The 21976-nt window shown below is 41.0% G+C and overlaps 1 protein-coding gene across 5 annotated transcripts in view; it reads right to left on the minus strand.

The window, feature by feature from the left end:
- The window catches only part of LOC139751618 (low-density lipoprotein receptor-like), a 506290-nt gene that overhangs the window by 133752 nt on the left and 350562 nt on the right, over window positions 1-21976 (minus strand). For all 5 annotated transcript variants that reach the window (XM_071667236.1, XM_071667235.1, XM_071667239.1 and 2 more), the window contains exons 8-9: window positions 16225-16421; window positions 5237-5340 (exon numbers count right to left, since the gene is read on the minus strand). In XM_071667236.1, coding sequence (XP_071523337.1) covers window positions 5237-5340; window positions 16225-16421 — 301 coding nt within the window. The remainder of the gene's footprint in view (window positions 1-5236; window positions 5341-16224; window positions 16422-21976) is intronic.

Below are 21976 nucleotides of genomic sequence, written 5' to 3' on the forward strand. Positions count from 1 at the left end.
AAGACAAGGGAGCAAATGGACACATCAGTGAAGGGGGCTAATGGGGAGGTGATAACAAGTAGTGGTGATGTGAAAAGGAGATGGAGTGAGTATTTTGAAGGTTTGTTGAATGTGTTTGATGATTGAGTGGCAGATATAGGGTGTTCTGGTCGAGGTGGTATGCAAAGTGAGAGGGTTAGGGAAAATGATTTGGTAAACAGGGAAGAGGTAGTAAAAGCTTTGCAGAAGATGAAAGCCGGCAAGGCAGCGGGTTTGGATGGTATTGCAGTGGAATTTATTAAAAAGGGGGTGATTGTATTGTTGACTGGTTGGTAAGGTTATTTAATGTATGTATGAATTATGGTGAGGTGCCTGAGGATTGGCGGAATGCTTGCATAGTGCCATTGTACAAAGGCAAAGGGGGATAAGAGTGAGTGGTCAAATTACAGAGGTATAAGTTTGTTGAGTATTCCTGGGAAATTATATGGGAGGGTATTGAGTGAGAGGGTGAAGGCATGTACAGAGCATCAGACTGGGGAAGAGCAGTGTGGTTTCAGAAGTGGTAGAGGATGCGTGGATCAGGTGTTTGCTTTGAAGAATGTATGTGAGAAATACTTAGAAAAGCAAATAGATTTGTATGTAGCATTTATGGATCTGGAGAAGGCATATGATAGAGTTGATAGAGATGCTCTGTGGAAGGTATTAAGAATATATGGTGTGAGAGGCAAGTTGTCAGAAGCAGTGAAAAGTTTTTGTCGAGGATGTAAGGCATGTGTACATGTAGGAAGAGAGGAAAGTGATTGGTTCTCGGTGAATGTAGGTTTGCGGCAGGGGGTGTGTGATGTCTCCATGGTTGTTTAATTTGTTTATGGATGGGGTTGTTAGGGAGGTGAATGCAAGAGTTTTGGAAAGAGGGGCAAGTATGCAGTCTGTTGTGGATGAGAGAGCATGGGAAGTGAGTCAGTTGTTGTTCGCTGATGATACAGCGCTGGTGGCTGATTCATGTGAGAAACTGCAGAAGCTGGAGACTGAGTTTGGTAAGGTGTGTGAAAGAAGAAAGTTGAGAGTAAATGTGAATAAGAGCAAGGTTATTAGGTACAGTAGGGTTGAGGGTCAAGTAAATTGGGAGGTAAGTTTGAATGGAGAAAAACTGGAGGAAGTGAAGTGTTTTAGATATCTGGGAGTGGATTTGGCAGCGGATGGAACCATGGAAGCGGAAGTGAATCATAGGGTGGGGGAGGGGGCGAAAATTCTGGGAGCATTGAAGAATGTGTGGAAGTTGAGAACATTATCTCGGAAAGCAAAAATGGGTATGTTTGAAGGAATAGTGGTTCCAACAATGTTGTATGGTTGCGAGGCATGGGCTATGGGTAGAGTTGTGTGGAGGAGGGTGGATGTGCTGGAAATGAGATGTTTGAGGACAATATGTGGTGTGAGGTGGTTTGATCGAGTAAGTAATAATAGGGTAAGAGAGATGTGTGGTAATAAAAAGAGTGAGGTTGAGAGAGCAGAAGAGGGTGTTTTGGAGTGGTTTGGTCACATGGAGAGAATGAGTGAGGAAAGATTGACCAACAGGATATATGTGTCAGAGGTGGAGGGAACGAGGAGAAGTGGGAGACCAAATTGGAGGTGGAAAGAAGGAGTGAAAAAGATTCTGAGTGATCGGGGCCTGAACATGCAGGAGGGTGAAAGGCGTGCAAGGAATAGAGTGAACTGGAATGATGTGTATACCGGGGTCGATGTGCTGTCAATGGATTGAACCAGGGCATGTGAAGCGTCTGGGGTAAACCATGGAAAGTTCTGTGAGGCCTAGATGTGGAGAGGGAGCTGTGGTTTCGGTGCATTATTACATGACAGCTAGAGACTGAGTGTAAACGAATGGGGCCTTTGTTGTCTTTTCCTAGCGCTACCTCACACACATGAGGGGGGGAGGGGGTTGTTATTCCATGTGTGGCGAGGTGGCGATGGGAATGAATGAATTATGTACATGTGTATATATGTATATGTCTGTGTGTGTATATGTATGTATACACTGAGATGTATAGGTATGTATATTTGCGTGTGTGGACGTGTATGTATATACATGTGTATGTGGGTGGGTTGGGCCATTCTTTCGTCTGTTTCCTTGCGCTACCTCGCTAATGCGGGAGACAGCGACAAAGCAAAATAAATAAAAAATAATGTATACGTGCACATGTGGGCGTTTATGTATATACACATGTATGAGGGTGGGTTGGGCCATTCTTTCGTCTGTTTCCTTGTGCTACCTCGCTAATGCGGGAGACAGCGACTAAGTATAATAATAGAAAAAAAATAATGTGTGTGTGTGTGTGTGTGTGTGAGTATATGAGTGGATGGGCCATTCTTTGTCTGTTTCCTGGTGCTTCCTCATTGATGCGGGAAAGAGATTAAGTATAATACTTTAAGTATATGTCTGTGTGTGTGTATTTATATGTGTACATACTGATATGTAAATGTGCATTACACATGACAGCTAGAGAATGAGTGTGAACAAATGTGGCCATTTTTGTCTGTTTTTCTGGTTCTACCTTGTGGAAGCAAGGGGTAGTGATGCTGTTTCCTGTGGGACAGAGTAGTGCGAGGAATGGATGAAGGTAAGCAAGCATGAATATGTAACTGTGCATATATGTACATGTCTGCGTATGTGTATGTCTATGTATGTATATGTTGATATGTATATGTATGTACACGAGCATGTATGGGCATCTATGTATACAAATGTCTATATGAGTGGATGGACCATTCTTTCTTTGTCTGTTTCCTGGCACTACCTTGCTGACAGGGGAATCAGCAATCAAGTACAATAAATAAATAGTATATGTATGTACATGTGCATGTCTGGGTGTTTATGCATATCTATGTGTACATGTGTATATATGTATATGTCTGTATATGTATACAGTGAAATGTATAAGTATGTATATGCACGTGTGTGGGCGTTTATGTATATAAATGTGTATGTGGGTGGGTTGGGCCATTCTTTCGTCTGTTTCCTTGTGCTACCTTGCTAACGTGGGAGACAGCGACAAAGTATAATAAAAAATGAGTGGAAGGGCTGTTCATCATCTGTTTTCCTGGCACTACCTCACTGATGCAGGAAACGGCTGGTCAATTATAACAAACATACATGTATTAATCATATTGCAATACTTCAAAAAGGTGAGCCTGATTTAGTACTTGCTGATAACCACAAGAAAAATGAAACAAGATAAGTTTCCAAGTGCACTTTAGTGTAATAATCACATCATCAGGAGAGACACAAGAATGAGATAAAATGCATTTGAGCTGTTTGTTTCTGATGCGATATCACTATGGCAGGTGAAGCAATCGAGTATAAGAAAAAGAGAAAACTCGTTTTGTAGGGGTAAAAGACTTCTCATACAACTAGTTAAAGAAAAAAGTCATGCAGGTGTTGACAATAAACTCAACTATGTATCAGCTAGCAGGTTAAATGAAGAGGGTAGCCAAATTTCACAGACTGTTTTCCATTCATCATTACCATGGGATCATTCAGGTATATATTAGCAGCTTGCCATGTTTAAAAAAATATTAACATATCAAATACTATGCAAGATCTTAGTCAAACATGCTCCATATTCTGAATATGAAAAAGAAAAAATTACAGATCATTAACATTCAAGTCTTGTGTATGAGGACTGAAAATTTATTCTAAGTGACAAGTTTTGCCTGAAATTATGTCTGAAACTAGACAAATACAAGTTAAATGATTTGTTTAGAAGCACATCTACAGAACTAATATGGTGTGTGTTCAGAGGTGTACAAAACACACACAGAAGAATGAGAAAGAGAAAGAGTACCTACTTACAAGTGTCTACAATGAGAATTAGCCAAAATGGAAAGACTAGCTATGAAGCGCTTACCACTTATCTTGCTTTGAAGTATGAGGCTATTCTCAGTTGTCAAAATCATTACATAATTATCAGTTCTGGCTTATCAGGGACTGATTTCAACTATACATCAAATTTACTTTTAAATGTTTCTGTAGTTGTTCCATGTATGTTTCTTATCTCTCCTCACAGTAAACTGAGTAACTGTTCTTGCTTCCTGGATGAGCTGTCAAATATTTTTGTCTGATCTATTTTCAGCATGATCCATAGTATTCTTGAAGAATGAACAACTTTTATCTTCCCTGATGAGAAGCTTTAAGGTAAAACACATATTCTTTAATAACTTCAATTTATTTTCATGGAAAGATTAACATTTATCTTTCTCTTCTTTCTAGGCTACATAGCCGTGATTCTTTCAGCCTTTTGTGACAGTTTATATATTCTATCTCCTTAATTTTCTGGAAGTGCTTATTTCCCTCTAAAATATCTATTTCTAACTGTTTCAAAGGTGACCATACAACACAGCAGTATCTGACTCGGCTATCTCTATACAATGAACATTCATCAATTGGTTTCTATCTGACTCTGCTATCTCTTTACAAAAAACATTCATCAATTGGTATCTATCTCAGAATTATACAACACATCACTTGATAGTGATATATTCTCAATTTCCTATCTGAAAGCTACTTTCTCATTTATGATGACTCCCAAATCTTTTACATGTGACCGACTATCTATATTTCCCAGTCAGGCCTTTATATGGCACTACAAATAAATCCTTCCTTTACCCATAACTTACTTGCTCAAATTTATCCTCATTAAATTCCATTATGTTCATTTCTGCCTATTGATAAACTGTGTTGATTCTTTTTGCATCAGCATCTGATCACTTTCTGATTACTAATTTTTCTTACTCTCGTGTCATCAGCAAAATTCCTAACTAGACTTTCCTTCACTTCAATGTCGATGTCTAATATCATTACAAAGAGGAGTGAGGTTTGCATCATTCCCTGTGGTACTCCAGATAGGACATCCTCCTCATACATTGTTCTCTTTACAGGTATCTTTAAAATATTTTTGCCAAAATGGCAGGGTCTGTGTTTGGTGCTCACCACTGAAACACTAGTTACAAAGAATGAGTTGTATAAACTACGTATTGTCAAGCGTTGTGTGATTTGGAAAGATTGCATGGTGGTTAAGGCAGAAAGAAAAGACAGCAACCTGGGCTAAAGGAGTGAAACTGGACAGCCACTGAAGTCTTGGCTCACTGCGTAGCTGTCAATAACCCTCTTGGTACCTAGGCGGGTAGTACCAGTGGAACCTCCCTGGTCGATGGCTGCCTACCACCTACAAAGAGAAAGAGAGAGAAAATATATGCTACTTACTTGTAAATACACTTGTCCTGCACATCTGTCCAGAAGATCATTCCAGTTTTAAATACGAAATCAAGGGCTGTCGCTGCTTGTGTCTCATTCACAATAGCCGTCACCTAGTCAGATAAAAAAGTGCTTTATATATTGTGATTATATAAGTAGCAAATCTCTACACTTATTTATAACAAAAAAAAAAAAAAAGATATGTAATACACAGCATAAAAAAAGCTACACCTATACACTTCCTGCTGTTATAAACAGGATGTTTTATATGAAACTATCTCCACAAACCACAATCTTTTTATAATTCTCTAGATTCTTTTGACAAGATATTCCACACACATGTGGAATCTCCTTTTGTTCTTTCTCAATATCTGTTACTATTCACCTTAAGTATTGAAAGGCCCACAAAGCAAAACCTCTTCTGGCTTTAGGTCTGTATTGGCCTCTACAGTTAGATCCCTATTTCTTGTGTAAAAGGTAAATAAAGAATTCATTTAATATGCCTTATCATCCTAATTCTGGTTATGTGAAAGATGCCCAAACTTTCACTTTCTATACCAAATTGTCTCTTATGGGTTAGCATGGCAATATCAGAAACAAATGAACTACCTCATTTGCATGTATTCACTTCCTATCTTTCATGTATACAGTGCTGAAACCAGTGCCTATCACTGATAAACATAGACTTACATCAGTACTGAATTATTCAAAGGTCATGCATAGTCTGTCAAACAAAATTCATCAGGTGAACTTCCCTTAGGCTTCTATATTCCCCCATCAGTAGGACTGACCTAGAAAGGTGGGTGGTAACTCAAGAAATGGCTGCCACCCACCAGGACAATTCCTTAAGAAAAAATCAGGTCACAACTTGAGAGTGTACCTAATAATCCTATCTGCAATGAAACAATCCACATCTAAAAAACCAAAACTTATAATAAGGTTACATCTTACTATAGAGGAGATAGGGGATAGGGGAGAAAGAATACATCCAACGTATTCCTCACGTGTCGTAGAAGGCGACTAAAGGGGATGGGAATAGGGGGCTAGAAACCCTCCCCTCCTTGTATTTTAACTTTCTAAAAGGGGAAACAGAAGAAGGAGTCACGTGGGGAGTGCTCATCCTCCTCGAAGACTCAGACTGGGGTGTCTGTGTGTGGATGTAACCAAGATGAGAAAAAAGGAGAGATAGGTAGTATGTTTTAGGAAAGGAACCTGGATGATTTGGCTCTGAGTGAAATGAGGCTCAAGGGTAAAGGGGAAGAGTGGTTTGGGAATGTCTTGGGAGTAAAGTCAGGGGTTAGTGAGAGGACAAGAGCAAGGGAAGGAGTAGCACTACTCCTGAAACAGGAGTAGTGGGAGTATGTGATAGAGTGTAAGAAAGTAAACTCTAGATTGATATGGGTAAAACTGAAAGTGGATAGAGAGAGATGGGTGATTATTGGTGCATATGCACCTGGGCATGAGAAGAAAGATCATGTAAGGCAAGTGTTTTGGGAGCAGCTGAGTGAGTGTGCTAGTAGTTTTGATGCAAGAGACCAGATTATAGTGATGGGTGATTTGAATGCAAAGGTGAGTAATGTGGCAGTTGAGGGAATAATTGGTATACATGGGGTGTTCAATGTTGTAAATGGAAATGGTGAAGAGCTTTCAGATTTATGTGCTGAAAAAGGACTGGTGATTGGGAATACCTGGTTTAAAAAGAGAGATATACATAAGAATACGTATGTAAGTAGGAGAGATGGCCAGAGAGCATTATTGGATTACGTGTTAACTGATAGGTGCGCAAAAGAGAGATTTTTGGATGTTAATGTGCTGAGAGGTGCAACTGGAGGATGTCTGATCATTATTTTGTGGAGGTGAAGGTGAAGATTTGTAGAGGTTTTCAGAAAAGAAGAGAGAATGTTGGGTTGAAGAGAGTGGTGAGGGTAAGTGAGCTCGGGAAGGAGACTTGTGTGAGGAAGTATCGGGAGAGACTGGGTACAGAATGGAAAAAGGTGAGAACAAAGGACGTAAGGGGAGTGGAGGAGGAATGGGATGTATTTAGGGAAGCAGTGATGGCTTGTGCAAAAGATGCTTGTGGCATGAGAAGTGTGGGAAGTGGGCAGATTAGAAAGGGTAGAGAGTGGTGGGATGAAGAAGTAAGATTATTAGTGAAAGAGAGAGAGAGGCATTTGGTCGATTTTTGCAGGGAAATAATGCAAATGACTGGGAGATGTATAAAAAAAGAGGCAGGAGGTCAAGAGAAAGGTGCAAGAGGCAAAAAAGAGGGCAAATGAGAGTTGGGGTGAGAGAGTATCATTAAATTTTAGGGAGAATAAAAAGATATTTTGGAAGGAGGTAAATAAAGTGCGTAAGACTAGGGAACAAATAGGAAATATCAGTGAAGGGGGCTAATGGGGAGGTGATAACAAGTAGTGGTGATGTGAGAAGATGGAGTGAGTATTTTGAAGGTTTGTTGAATGTGTTTGATGATAGAGTGGCAGATATAGGGTGTTTTGGTCGAGGTGGTGTGCAAAGTGAGAGGGTTAGGAAGAATGATTTGGTAAACAGGGAAGAGGTAGTAAAAGCTTTGCAGAAGATGAAAGCCGGCAAGGCAGCGGGTTTGGATGGTATTGCAGTAGAATTTATAAAAAAAAGGGGGTGAGTGTATTGTTGACTGGTTGGTAAGGTTATTCAATGTATGTATGACTCATGGTGAGGTGCCTGAGGACTGGCGGAATGCTTGCATAGTGCCATTGTACAAAGGCAAAGGGGATAAGAGTGAGTGCTCAAATTACAGAGGTATAAGTTTGTTGAGTATTCCTGGGAAATCATATGGGAGGGTATTGATTGAGAGGGTGAAGGCATGTATAGAGCATCAGATTGGGGAAGAGCAGTGTGGTTTCAGAAGTGGTAGAGGATGTGTGGATCAGGTGTCTGCTTTGAAGAATGTATGTGAGAAATACTTAGAAAAGCAAATGGAATTGTATGTAGCATTTATGGATCTGGAGAGGGCATATGATAGAGTTAATAGAGATGCTCTGTGGAAGGTATTAAGAATATACGGTGTGGGAGGCAAGTTGTTAGAAGCAGTGAAAAGTTTTTATCGAGGATGTAAGGCATGTGTACGTGTAGGAAGAGAGGAGAGTGATTGGTTCTCAGTGAATGTTGGTTTGCAGCAGGGGTGCATGATGTCTCCATGGTTGTTTAATTTGTTTATGGATGGCAGTGTTAGGGAGGTGAATGCAAGAGTTTTGGAAAGAGGGGAAAGTATGCAGTCTGTTGTGGATGAGAGAGAATAGGAAGTGTCAGTTGTTTGCTGATTATACAGCGCTGGTGGGTGATGTGGGTGAGAAACTGCAGAAGCTGGTGACTGAGTTTGGTAAAGTGCGTGAAAGAAGAAAGCTGAGAGTAAATGTATAAAAGAGCAAGGATATTAGGTACAGTAGGGTTGAGGGACAAGTCAATTGGTAGATAAGTCTAAATGGAGAAAAACTGGAGAAAGTGAAGTGTTTTAGATATCTGGGAGTGGATCTGGCAGCCGATGGAACTATGGAAGCGGAAGTGAATCATAAGGTGGGGGAGGGGGCGAAAGTTCAGGGAGCTTTGAAAAATGTATGGAAGTTGAGAAAGTTATCTTGGAAAGCAAAAATGGGTATGTTTAAAGGAATAGTGGTTCCAACAATGATATATGGTTGTGAGGCATGGGCTATAGATAGAGTAGTGCAGAGGAGGGTGGATGTGCTGAAATTGAGATGTTTGAGGACAATATGTGGTGTGAAGGTGGTTTGATCGAGTAAGTAATGAAAGAGTAAGAGAGATGTGTGGTAATAAAAAGAGTGTGGTTGAGAGAGCAGATGAGGATGTTTTGAAATGGTTTGGTCACATGGAGAGAATGAGTGTGGAAACAAGTAGGGAACGAGAAGTGGGAGACCAAATTGGAGGTGGAAAGATGGAGTGAAAAAAATTTTGAGTGATTGGGGCCTGAACATGTAGGAGGGTGAAAGGCGTGCAAGGAGTAGAGTGAATTGGAAAGATGTGGTATACCGGGGTCGACGTGCTATCAATGGATTGAACCAGGGCATGTGAAGTGTTTGGGGTAAACCATGGAAAGTTTTGTGGGGCCGGGATGTGGAATGGGAGCTGTGGTTTCAGCGCATTATACATGACAGCTAGAGACTGAGTGTGAACGAATGTGGCCTTTGTTGTCTTTTCCTAGCGCTACCTCGAGCACATGCGGGGTGAGGGGGCTGTCATTTCATGTGTGGCGGGGTGGCAACGGGAATGAATAAGGGCAGACAGTATGAATTATGTACATGTGTATATATGTATATGTCTGAGTGTGTATATACATGTACATGTTGAGATGTATAAGTATGTATATGTGCATGGTGGACGTGTATGTATATACATGTTTATGTGGGTGGGTTGGGCCATTCTTTCGTCTGTTTCCTTGCTCTACCTCACGTGTATGTATATACATGTGTATGTGGGTGAGTTGGGCCATTCTTTCGTCTGTTTCCTTGCACTACCTCACTAACGCGGGAGACTAGATTCATTCACATTGTATTCCTGTGAACAACCTTTAAGGTACATTACTTTTTTCTACATTTTTTCATACACATCCACTATTTCCTATGTGAGTAACAGCATCCAGCAATACAGGGAGGGAAGATTTCTGTCCCCCCATCCCGCCTTCCCCGAGTTACCTTCTAAGAAATGTAGGGTATATGTGAGCAGTATTCTTTCTGTTCCCAGGATAAGAGTATCTTCTTGTGAACAACAAATAAAAGTAAAATGTTGAAAACTTGATCTCCTAGTGTACACATATTTTATAAATGCAATCAATAAATGTCTTCTATGTTACAGTACTAAACTGTTCACTGTGACTGGGGTAATTATACTGAAGTAATACTTTATCTTTTGCCTGTTTACTTCTTCCTACATCAATGTGGCAACATAAACATAAAATTGAGCCTTTTCAGAAAAATTCTTATTTCCTATTTTCCATATTTTGGAGAGTAACTATGCAGGAAAGGGGAATTTCCACCCTCTCCACTCCTGACCCTCTAATTTCCTTATGTGACATGTAGATTCTTTTATATGGCGAATGAAATGGCAGTGTCAAAGCCTGCCCAATTATGACCATCTCAGATAAAAAGATAAGAGGATATGACAAAGAATGAATCAAGAGCTCCTTAAGTGCTTGAAGACTATATTCTTAAAGGAAGAAAGGTACAAATGTAGGAAGAAGGGAAGATGAAAGGAGGAGCAAAGTTTCACAACCTTGCTGTTCAAGGGAGAAAAAAGTTTAATGTTGGCGGACAGTATTCTTTATCCCCGTCATGGCTATGGTTATTGTCGTTCTTCATATCATCATCATATGTTTTTTCATGCTTGCTGTCCCATGTGCAGCAAGGTAGTACCAGGTACAGACGATCGACAGCCTCATTTGTTCAAATGATTTCTCTAGCTGTTATGTATAATGTATCAAAAACAGAGGATGATCAAAAGCATCATTTGTTCAAATGATTTCTCTAGGTGTTATGTATAATGTATCACAAACAGTCCTCTATCCATCTCAAAGCCACAAAAACATTTCACTGGAATGCCCTGGTTCAGCCCCCAATATCCATCAAGTAGCTCTATCCCATGTGCACCTCACATTCCCCTTTATGCTCAGGCTCCAACACCTCAAAGTATCTTTCACTCTATCATTCCATCTCCTAATTAGTCACACCCTTTTCCTTGTCCTCTCCACTTGTGACATAGATAACCTCTCAGCATCTCTTTATTCATCCTTTACAAATGCCCAAGTCATTTCAGGAAACACTCTCTTCAGCTCTCAACCATACTGTTTTCATTACAGCAACTATCTCTTACTTTATAATTCTTACTCAATATCTGGAAGTGAACCGCAGTGAATGGAATCATGGAAGTGGAAATGAGTCATAGGGTGGGCACTCTGTGCGCGATACCGTGAGAGGTAAGGAGAGGAAATTTGCGGAGCGACTCTGATCGCAAATATGGCCTCCGACACTCTGTGGGTTGGGGGGGGGCGGTTCTGGGAGCAATGAAGAATGTGTGGAAAGATAGAACTTTATCTCAGAGCAAAAACTGGTATTTTTGAAGGAATAGTAGTTCCAACAATATTATACAGTTACAAGGCATGGGCTATAGGTAGGGTTGTAAAGATGAAGGTGGATGTGTTGGGTATGAAATATCTGAGATCAATATGTGGTGTGAGGTGGTTTGATCAAGTAAGCAATGAAAGGGTAAAAGAGATGTGCGATACTAAAAAGAGTATGGTTCAGAGCAGAAGAGGGTGTGTTGAAATGGTTTGGACATATGGTGAGAATGAGTGAGGAAAGGTTAACAAAGAGGGTACGTATGTCAGAGGTGGAGGGAACAAGGAAAAGAGAGACCAAACTGGAGGTGGAAAGACAGAGTGAAAAAGATTTTGAATGATTGGGGTCTGAACATGCACGAGGGTGAGAGGTTTGCAATGAACAGAATGAATTGGAATGATGTAGTATACAAAGGTCAATGTGCTGTCAATGAACTGAACCAGGGCATGTGAAACATCTGAGGTAAATCATGGAATGCTCATCAAGACACCATCACACCCACAACTGGCAAACACATCAAGATATACTACAGAAACCACATGCCTATATACTACAAGACAGATGGAAAGATCATCAAGGACATTGTAAACGGAAATGTACACTCCACAGACCCGGATCAACACAGTGCATCATATACCACAAGGCAATGAAAACAGCCCACCTTCCGCTTTGTAACAGACCCGCCGTGACCAAGACGCCCCTTCAGGAGGACCATGTCATTCACCAGCACAAGTGCAACAGTGAGAAGAGTGGACCTCACTCATACACTGGAATGACATGGACCAGACTATCGAGGCGCCTCACCTGTCACCTACAGTATGGAACCATCAAGAACCACTACACCACTCTACATAACTCCCATCTGACACGACAAGACCTGGATGTGAGCACTAAGACCATCAACAGAGAACCAGACCCTCACCATCTCTTGTTACTATAGGCAAGTTACATCATCACAAAACAACCTACAATAAACACATGTCAAAGATTTTCAAATCCTACAATCCTCAAAACACCATAGGAGCCTTACCCGTGAAGCAGCCAATGAGTGATCAGCTTAGCCGATCAGCTCCTCCCACCTGTCTCCATCTGATCCACAAGATTCACACAGGAGTAGCTACCTATGACAGAACCATCAGATCCAGCCAGAAGATGGAACAAGTTAGTTCTGAAACATCGCTACCTTTTGGGGAACTCCTGAAGAAACTTCAAGAAGACCATCAAAAAATTGTATGGCAAATAGAAACTGTACACAAGAAAATCAATACAGGAGAAGGTGCCATAGCTTTCAACCTTGTATGCCTCCAAGAAAATATCCTGCCTGGCGACACCAAGAAATGAAAAAGTTGAGAGTAAATGTGAATAAGAGCAAGGTTATTAGGTTCAGTAGTGTTGAGGGACAAGTTAACTGGAATGTAGTTTGAATGGAGAAAAACTGGAGAAACTGAAGTGTTTTAGACATCAGGGAGTGGACTTAGCAGCAGATGGAACCATGAAAAAAGGAAGCGAGTCACAGGATGGGGGAGGAGGTGAAGGTTCTGGGAGCAATAAAGAATGTGTGGAAGGAGAGAATGTGATCTTGGAGAGCAAAAATGGGTATGTTTTGAAGGAACAGTAGTTCCAACAATGTTATATGGTTCTGAGGCAAGGGCTATAGATAGAGTTGTACGGAGGAGAGTAGATGTGTAGGAAATGAAATGTTGGAGGATGATATGTGGTGTGAGGTGGTTTGACTAAGTAATGAAAGGATAAGAGAGATATGTGGTATTAAAAAGAGTGTAGTTGAGAGAGCAGAAGAGGGTCAGTTGAAATGGTTTGAACATATGGAAAGAATGAGTGAGGAAAGACTGACAAAGAGGATATATGTGTCAGAGGTGGAGGCAACAAGGAGAAGTGGGAGACCAAACTGGAGGTCTAAGGATGGAGTGAAAAACATTCTGAGTGATTGGGGCCTGAACATACAGGAGGGTGAGAGGTGTGCAAGGAACAGAGTGAATTGGAACAATGTGGTATACCGGGGTTGATGTGCTGTCAATGGACTGAACCAGGGCATGTGAAGCATCTGGGGTAAACCATGGACAGGTCTGTGGGGCCTGGATGTGGAAAGGGAGCTGTGGTTTCAGTGCATTACACATGACAGATAGAGACTGATTGTGAACGAATGTGGACTTTTTTGTCTGTATTCCTGGTGCTACCTCGCTGAAGCAGGGGACAGCGATGCTATTTTCCTGTGGGGCGGGGTGGAAACAGGAATGGATGAAGGCAAGCATGTATGAATATGTACCTGTGTACATATGTAAAGTCTGCATATGTGTATGCATATGTTGATATGTATATGTATGTATATGTGTGTATATGGGCATCTATGTAAATATATGTGTATATTAGTGGATGGGCCATTCTTTGTCTGTTTCCTGGTGCTACCTCGCTGATGCGGGAAACAGCAGTTATGTAATAAATATATGTGTTAGAGGTGGAGGGAACAAGGAGGCGGGAGACCAAATTGGAGGTAGAAGTATGGAGTGAAAAAGATTTTGAACGATCGAGGGCCTGATCATACAGGAGGGTGAAATGCAGGCAAGGAAGAGTGAATTAGAACGATGTGGTATACTGGGGTTGACATGCTCTCTAAGGATTGAACCAGGGCATGTGAAGCATCTGGAGTAAACCATGGAAAGGTCAATGGGGCCTGGATGTGGAAAGGGATCTGTGGTTTCAGTGCATTACACATGACAGCTAGATACTGAGTGTGAATGAAAGTGGCCTTTTTTGTCTTTTCCTGGTGCTATCTCACTGGAGAGAGAGATAGGGGGGGATGCTATTTCATGTATGGCTGGGTGGTGATGGGAAAGGATGAAGGCAGTAAGTACAAATATGCACGTGTATATGTGTATATGTCTATGTATGTATATGTATGTATATGTGCATGTATGGGCATTTAGGTATATATATGTGTATGTGGGTGGTTGGGCCATTCTTCGACTGTTTTCCCTGTGCTACCGCACTGATGCAGGAAACAGCAATTAAGTATAATAAAATAACAATATATATAAGGTTGTTAGAGATGCTTTGTGGAAAGTTTTAAGAGTATATGGTGTGGGAAGCAAGTTGCTAGAAGTAGTGAAAAGTTTTAAAAAAAGGATGTACAAGTAGGAAGAGAGGAGAGTGATTGGTTTCTGTGAGTGTTGGTTTGTAGCAGGGGTGCGTTATGTCCCCATGGGGTGGTTAGGGAGGTGAATGCACAAACTTTAGAGAGAGGATCAAGTATGCAGTCTGTTAGGGCTGAGAGAGTGAGTAAATTCGGGTGAGAAATGGCAGAGGTTGGTGACTGAGTTTTGAAAAGTGTGAGAAAGGAGAGTTGAAAGTAAATGCAAATAAGAGCAAGGTTATTAGGTTCAGCAGGGTTGAGGGACAAGCTAATTGAATGGAGAAAAACTGGAGGAAGTGAAGTGTTTTAGATATCTGGGAGTTGACTTAGCAGCGGATGGAACCATGGAAGTAGAAGTGAGTCACAGGGTGGGGAAGGGGGCAAAGGTTCTGTGAGCATTGAAGAATGTGTGGAAGGCGAGAATGTTATCTTGGAAAGCAAAAATGGGCATGTTTGAAGGAATAGTGGTTCCAACAATGTTATATAGTTGTGGGGAACGGGCTATAGATAGGGTTGTTAGAAGAAGGGTGGATGTGTTGGAAATGAGATGTTTGAGGACAATATGTGGTGTGAAGTGGTTTGATCAAGTAATGAAAAGGGTAAGAGAGATGTGTGGTGATAAAAACAGTGTGGCTGAGAGAGCAAAAGAGGGTGTGTTGAAATAGTCTGGACACATAGAGAGAATGAGCAAGGAAAGATTGACAAAGAGGATATAAGTGTCAGGTGGAGGGAACAAGGAGGAGCAGGAGACCAAATTGGAGGTGGAAGGATAGAGAGAAAAAGATTTTGAGTGATTGGGGTCTGAACATACAGGAGAGTGAAAGGTGTGCAAGGAATAGAGTGAATTGGAACGATGTGGTATACCGGGGTCGAAATCCTGTCAATGGATTGAACCAGGGCATTTGAAGATCTGGGGTAAACTATGGAAAGTTTTGTGGGGCCTGGAAGTGGAAAGGGAGCTGTGGTTTCGGTGCATTACACATGACAGCTAGAGACTGAGTGTGAACGAATGTGGCCTTTGTTGTCTTTTCCTAGCGCTACCTTGCACACACGCGGGGGGAGGGGGGTGCCATTTCATGTGTGACGGGGTGGCGGTGGGAATGGATGAAGGCAGCATGTATGAATATTTACATCTGTATATATGCATATGTCTGTGTATGAATATGTATGTATACATTGAAATGTATAGGTGTGTATATGCACGTGAGTGGGCGTTTATGTATATACATGGAAATGTAGGTGGGTTGGGTTATTCTTTTGTCTGTTTCCTTGCGCTACCTCGCTAACGCGGGAGACAACGACAAAGTATAATAAATATGAATATGTTTATGTATGTGTATGTTGAAAGGTATATGTATGTATCTATATGTGCCTGTATGGGTGCTTATGTATATATGTGTATGTGGGTGGGTTGGGCCATTCCTTGTCTGTTTCCTTGCACTATCTTGCCGAAACAGGAGATGGTGATTACGTATAATAAATAATAAAATAAAAAATATGTACATTGCCTTGTATCGTCCAAGAGAAGAATTGTACTATACCTTTACAAACATACTCAACAAGATTTCCAATTCATAATGAAGTATACCTGTCAATTAACTTCACTGCCATTTATATTAGGTAGATTACATATATTCACGAGTCTACTATGAAACAAGTTTTAAAGAGAAAAGAGGTTCCAAACCCTACTGACATCTAATGATATCTCTTTTATAGCAAATACCAACTTCTGGTCCTCTTACCTCTTGGTGATCTAGGGAAATCTTCCGTATGTCGGTGAAATGGGCAAACAATAATGATGCATGTCCCTCCATGGCTTTACAGCGGTGGTGGTTATGAGGATCACGTTCATACCCAGCAACACACTCACACTTGTAGCCACCTTTCAGGTTTACACACACCTGAGAGCATTTACCAGGTTCTATACACTCATCAATGTCTGAAATGCAAGCAAAAGTCATGTCTCATATTTTTAAAATATTTTTCTATCACAAGTTCACAAAAAATCAACATGTAGTTTTCTACACTGGTATCAAGACACATGAATTCTGATATGTCATTCTTTGGTAAAATATGATAACCAAGATCTCTACTTGAACATTTATCTATCTATAAATCAAATCATGCACAAACACAGTGTTGAAAGTTTTCAAAGGTTATTCAACTGCAATCAGATCTCATGATCTATCATCATGTTTTCTTCAAGGATCCTGAACCCTCCTCAGTACTTATAGAAACAAGCTAACTTGCTAACTTTCCCCTACACTCCAAGGTTTTTTTTATTTTAATACTTCCCATGTATTCCCCACGAGTCGTAGAAGGTGATTAAACGGGACGGGAGCGGGGGGCCAGAAACCCTGCCCTCCTTGTATTTCAACTTTCTAAACGAGGAAATGGAAGATGGAGTCATGCGGGGAGTGCTTATTCTCCTCGAAGGCTCAGACTGGGGTGTCCAAATGAGTGTGGATGTAACTAGGATGAGAAGAAAGGAGAGATAGGTAGTATGTTTGAGGAAAGGAACCTGGGTGTTTCAGTTCTTGAGTGAAATGAAGCTCAAGGGTAAAGGGGAAGAGTGGTTTGGGAATGTCATGGGAGTAAAGTCAGGGGTTGGTGAGAGGACAAGAGCAAAGGAAGGAGTAGCACTACTCCTGAAGCAGGAGTTGTGGGAGTATGTGATAGAGTGCAAGAAAGTAAACTCTAGATTGATATGGGTAAAACTAAAAGTGGATGGAGAGAGATGGATGATTATTGGGGCCTATTCACCTGGTCTTGAGAAGAAAGATCATGAGAGGCAAGTGTTTTGGGAGCAGCTGAGTGAGTATGTTAGCAGCTTTGATGCATGAGACCGGGTTATAGTGATGGGTGATTTGAATGCAAAGGGGAGTAATGTGGCAGTTGAGGGAATAATTGATGTATATGGGGTGTTCAGTGTTATAAATGGAAATGGTGAAGAGCTTGTAGATTTGCGTGCTGTGCTGAAAAAGGACTGGTGATTGGGAATACCTGGTTTAAAAAGAGAGATATACATAAGTATACATATGTAAGTAGGAAAGATGGCCAGAAAGCATTATTGGATTATGTGTCAATTGACAGGCATGTGAAAGAGAGACTTTTGGAAGTTAATGTGCTGAGAGGGGCAACTGGAGGGATGTCTGATCATTATCTTGTGGAGGCAAAGGTGAAGATTTGTAGAGGTTTTCTGAAAAGAAGAGAGAATGTTGGGGTGAAGAGAGTGGTGAGAGCAAGTATGCTTGGAAAGGAGACTTGCGTGAGGAGGTACCAGGAGAGACTGAGTGCAGAATGGAATAAGATGAGAGCAAATGACGTAAGGGGAGTGGGGGAGGAAAGGGATGTATTCAGGGAAGCAGTGAAGGCTTGCGCAAAAGATGCTTGTGGCATGAGAAAGGTGGGAGGTGGGCAGATTAGAAAGGGTAGAGAGTGATGGGATGAAGAAATAAGATTGTTAGTGAAAGAGAAGAGAGAGGCATTTGGACGATTTTTGCAGGAAAGTAGTGCGAATGACTGGGGAATTATAAAAGAAAGAGACAGGAGGCCAAGAGAAAGGTGCAAGAGGCGAAAAAGAGGGCTAATGAGAGTTGGAGTGAGAGAGTATCATTAATTTTAGGGAGAAAAAAAAAAGATGTTTTGGAAGGAGTAAATAAAGTACGTAAGACAAGAGAACAAATGGGAACATCAGTGAAGGGGGCTAATGGGGAGGTAATAACAAGTAATGGTGAAGTGAGAAGGAGATGGAGTGAGTATTTTGAAGGTTTCTCGAATGTTCGATGATATAGTTGCAGATATAAGGTGTTTTGGTTGAGGTGGTGTGCAAAGTGGTCAGAGAGAATGGTTTAGTAAACAGTGAAAGCTTTGCGGAAGATGAAAGCTGGCAAGGTGGCGGTTTGGATGGTATTGCTGTGGAATTTATCAAATAAGGGGGTGACTGTGTTGTTGACTGTTGGTAAGGATATTCAATGTATGTGTGGTTCATGGTGAAATGCCTGAGGATTAGAGGAATGCATGCATAATGCTAGTGTACAAAGGCAAAGGGGATAAAGGTGAGTGTTCAAATTACAGAGGTGTATAAGTTTGTTGAATATTCCTGGGAAATTATATGGGAGAGGTATTGACTGAGAGGGTAAAGGCATGTACAGAGCATCAGATTGGGGAAGAGCAATACGGTTTCAGAAGTGGTAGAGGATGTGTAGATTAGGTGTTTGCTTTGAAGAAAGTATGTGAGAAATACTTAGAAAAACATATGGATTTGTATGTAGCATTTATGGATCTGGAGAAGGGATACAATATAGGTGATAGAGATGCTCTGTGGAAGGAATAAAGAGCATGTGGTGTGGAAGGTAAATTGCTAGGAGCAGTGAAAAGTTTTTATCAAGGATGTTAGGCATGTGTACAAGTAGGAAGAGAGGAAAGTGACTGGTTCTCAGTGAATGTCAGTTTGTGGCAGGGGTGCATGATGTCTCCATGGTTGTTTAATTTGTTTATGGATAGGGTTGTTAGGGGGTGGATGCAGGAGTTTTGGAAAGAGGGGCAAGTATGCAGTCTGTTGTGGATGGGAGGGCTTGGGAAGTGAGTCAGTTGTTGTTTGCTGATGATACAGTGCTGATGGCTGATTCAGGTGAGAAACTGCAGAGGTTGGTGACTGAGTTTGGTAAAGTGTGTGAAAGAAGAAAGCAGAGTAAACATGAATAAGAGTAAGGTTATTAGGTTCAGTAGGATTGAGGGACAAGTTAATTGGGAGGTAATTTTGAATGGAGAAAAACTGGAGGAAGTGAAGTGTTTTAAATATCTGGGAGTGGATCCAGCAGTGGATGGAACCATCGAAGTGGAAGTGAGTCACAGGGCTGGGGAGGGGGCGAAGGTTCTGGGAGCAATGAAGAATGTGTGGAAGGCGAGAACGTTATCTCGGAGAGCAAAAATGGGTATGTTTGAAGGAATAGAGTTCCAACAATGTTATATGCTTGCAAGGCATGGGCTATAGATAGGGTTGTGCGGAGGAGGGTGGATGTGTTGCTAATGAAATTCTTGAGGACAATATGTGGTATGAGGTGGTTTGATCTAGTAAGTAATGAAAGGGTAAGAAAGAGAGAAGTGTGGTACTAAAAGAGTATGGTTGAGAGAGCAGAAGAGGGTGTATTGAAATGGTTTGGTCACATGAAGAGAAGTGAGGAAAGATTGACAAAGAGGATATGTGTGTCAGGGGTGGAAAGAATGAGAAGTGGGAGACCAAATTGGAGGTGGAAGGATGGAGTGAAAAAGATTCTGAGCGATCGAGGCCTGATCATACAGTAAGGTGAAAGGCATGCAAGGAATAGAGTGAATTGGAACAATGTGGTATACCGGGTGAATGTGCTGTCGATGGATTGAACCAGGGTATGTGAAGCGTCTGGAGTAAACCATGGAAAGTTTTGTGTGGCCTGGATGTGGAAAGGGAGCTATGGTTTTGGTGCATTACACGTGATAGCTAGAGACTGAGTGTGAATGAATGTGGCCTTTGTTTTCCTTTCCTAGCACTAATACACATGCACACAGGGGAAGGGGGGTGCTCTTTGTCAATCTTTCCGTACTCATTCTCTCCATGTGACCAAATCATTTCAATACACTCTCTTTTGCTCTCTCAACCACACTCTTTTTATTACCACACATCTCTCTTACCCTTTCAGTACTTACCAGATCAAACCACCCGACACCACATATTGCCCTCAAACATTTCATTTCCAGCACATGCACTGTCCTCCGCACAACCCTATCTATAGTTCATGCCTTGCAACCATATAACATTGTTGGAACCACTTTTCCTTCAAACATACCCATTTTTGCTCTTCGAGATAATGTTCTCACCTTCCACACATTCTTCAATGCTCCCAAAACCTTCGCCCCCTCCCCCCACCCTGCGACTCACTTCCACTTCCATGGTTCTATCCACTGCTAAATCCACTCCCAGATATCAAAAACACTTCACTTCCTCCAGTTTTTCTCCACTCAAACATACCTCCCAATTCACCCGTCCCTCAACCCTACTGAACCTAATAACCTTGCTCTTATTCACATTCACTCTCAGCTATATACCCTAGCCTGAGCCATGTACCCACTTTATCGACTAACCCCTAGGGGTAGATAAACAGCTGGGTTGACTGTGGACCAACTGCTTCAACCAGGATTCAAACCTATGTGCTCAACCCTGGGTGGCCCGTGAATGCTTCAGTCAAAAACATTGACCAATCCACCAATGGGAGTCCATGTATGTGATCGGAGCACTCTGAACATCTAATTTTCACTAAAAAGTTAGCATCCTCAGTAAGTTCATTTAACATACAGCACTAAGAAATTTTCACAAAACTAGCTATAAGAAATTACAGCTTGTGACATACGTAAAATGCTTAATCTTTGAACTGAAGTAAAGTGGCTCACATGACCTCACTACATATAGTCAAATATTGATTAGTCATGCTACTGATTTGAAACATCAGGTGAACATAAAAGAACCGGATGACCAAATGAATGAGCAATTATACTAATCACCAAATATCAACTGAGTATTAATACAATGGGTAATCTCAAGAAGGCAGATGACCAACATGATTTAACAGAGCTCATAATAAAAATGTTCTGGACATATATGTATCCATATGTTGAGATACATAATTCTGCACCATTTCTGTACCTCACAAGGACTGATGAGTATCCAATAAGATATAGCAAGGTCTGTGATTGTCAACTTAATATTTGCAAATGTGTATGAATACATGAAGACAAACATTTACCTGGGATGTTGACAAAAGAACTGAGAACTCTGAGGTGAAATAAAACTACTTATCAGAGAGGGAGGTTCAGGATATCCTTAAAGGATGCATGTACTAATGTGCAAATCAGCTCCCATTGCCAAACTTCAACAGAGATTCCATGAAATAGGTGATCTTACAAAATCCATCATGATTAAGAAAAAACAGAAATTATAGAGTAATGTTTAAGAAATATATACGTGTAAAACAACTCCATCCTTGAGTCTTAGCTGCGGATATAAAAAACTACGAATCTAAAAGCATCTGATTAACATAAAAAACTTAGAAAAGGTAAAGGTTAGAAAATATACTTTATAAGCCATTTACATGTGTGTATATATGTGAGATCATGATGATAATCTACCTAAATTTGATAGTTCAGTGCTATTCAACAGATTATGCTGTTAAAAATACAAACCTACAAAAGAATCCATGATTCTGCCCCTGTATTTAGGGATATCTATCGATCAATCTATATCTCTGATTTCTGTTCCCACCATAACTCCCTCAATAGGGTGACCAAGGTGAAAGTGTCTCCATAACTGGTGAACTTCAGTGATGCTTCTTAACCTTTAACAGGTCACTGGCAGAGGGGCAGCTCGAGAGCAGTGTTTCTAGAGGCTTCTATATAATGTTCCAATTGACTACTACTACTTTATGTTCCCACCTACTACTTCTACTAAATGCTCCCACCTAA

The sequence above is a fragment of the Panulirus ornatus genome, chromosome 11 (genome assembly GCF_036320965.1).
Source record: "Panulirus ornatus isolate Po-2019 chromosome 11, ASM3632096v1, whole genome shotgun sequence".
Lineage (NCBI taxonomy): Eukaryota > Metazoa > Arthropoda > Malacostraca > Decapoda > Palinuridae > Panulirus > Panulirus ornatus.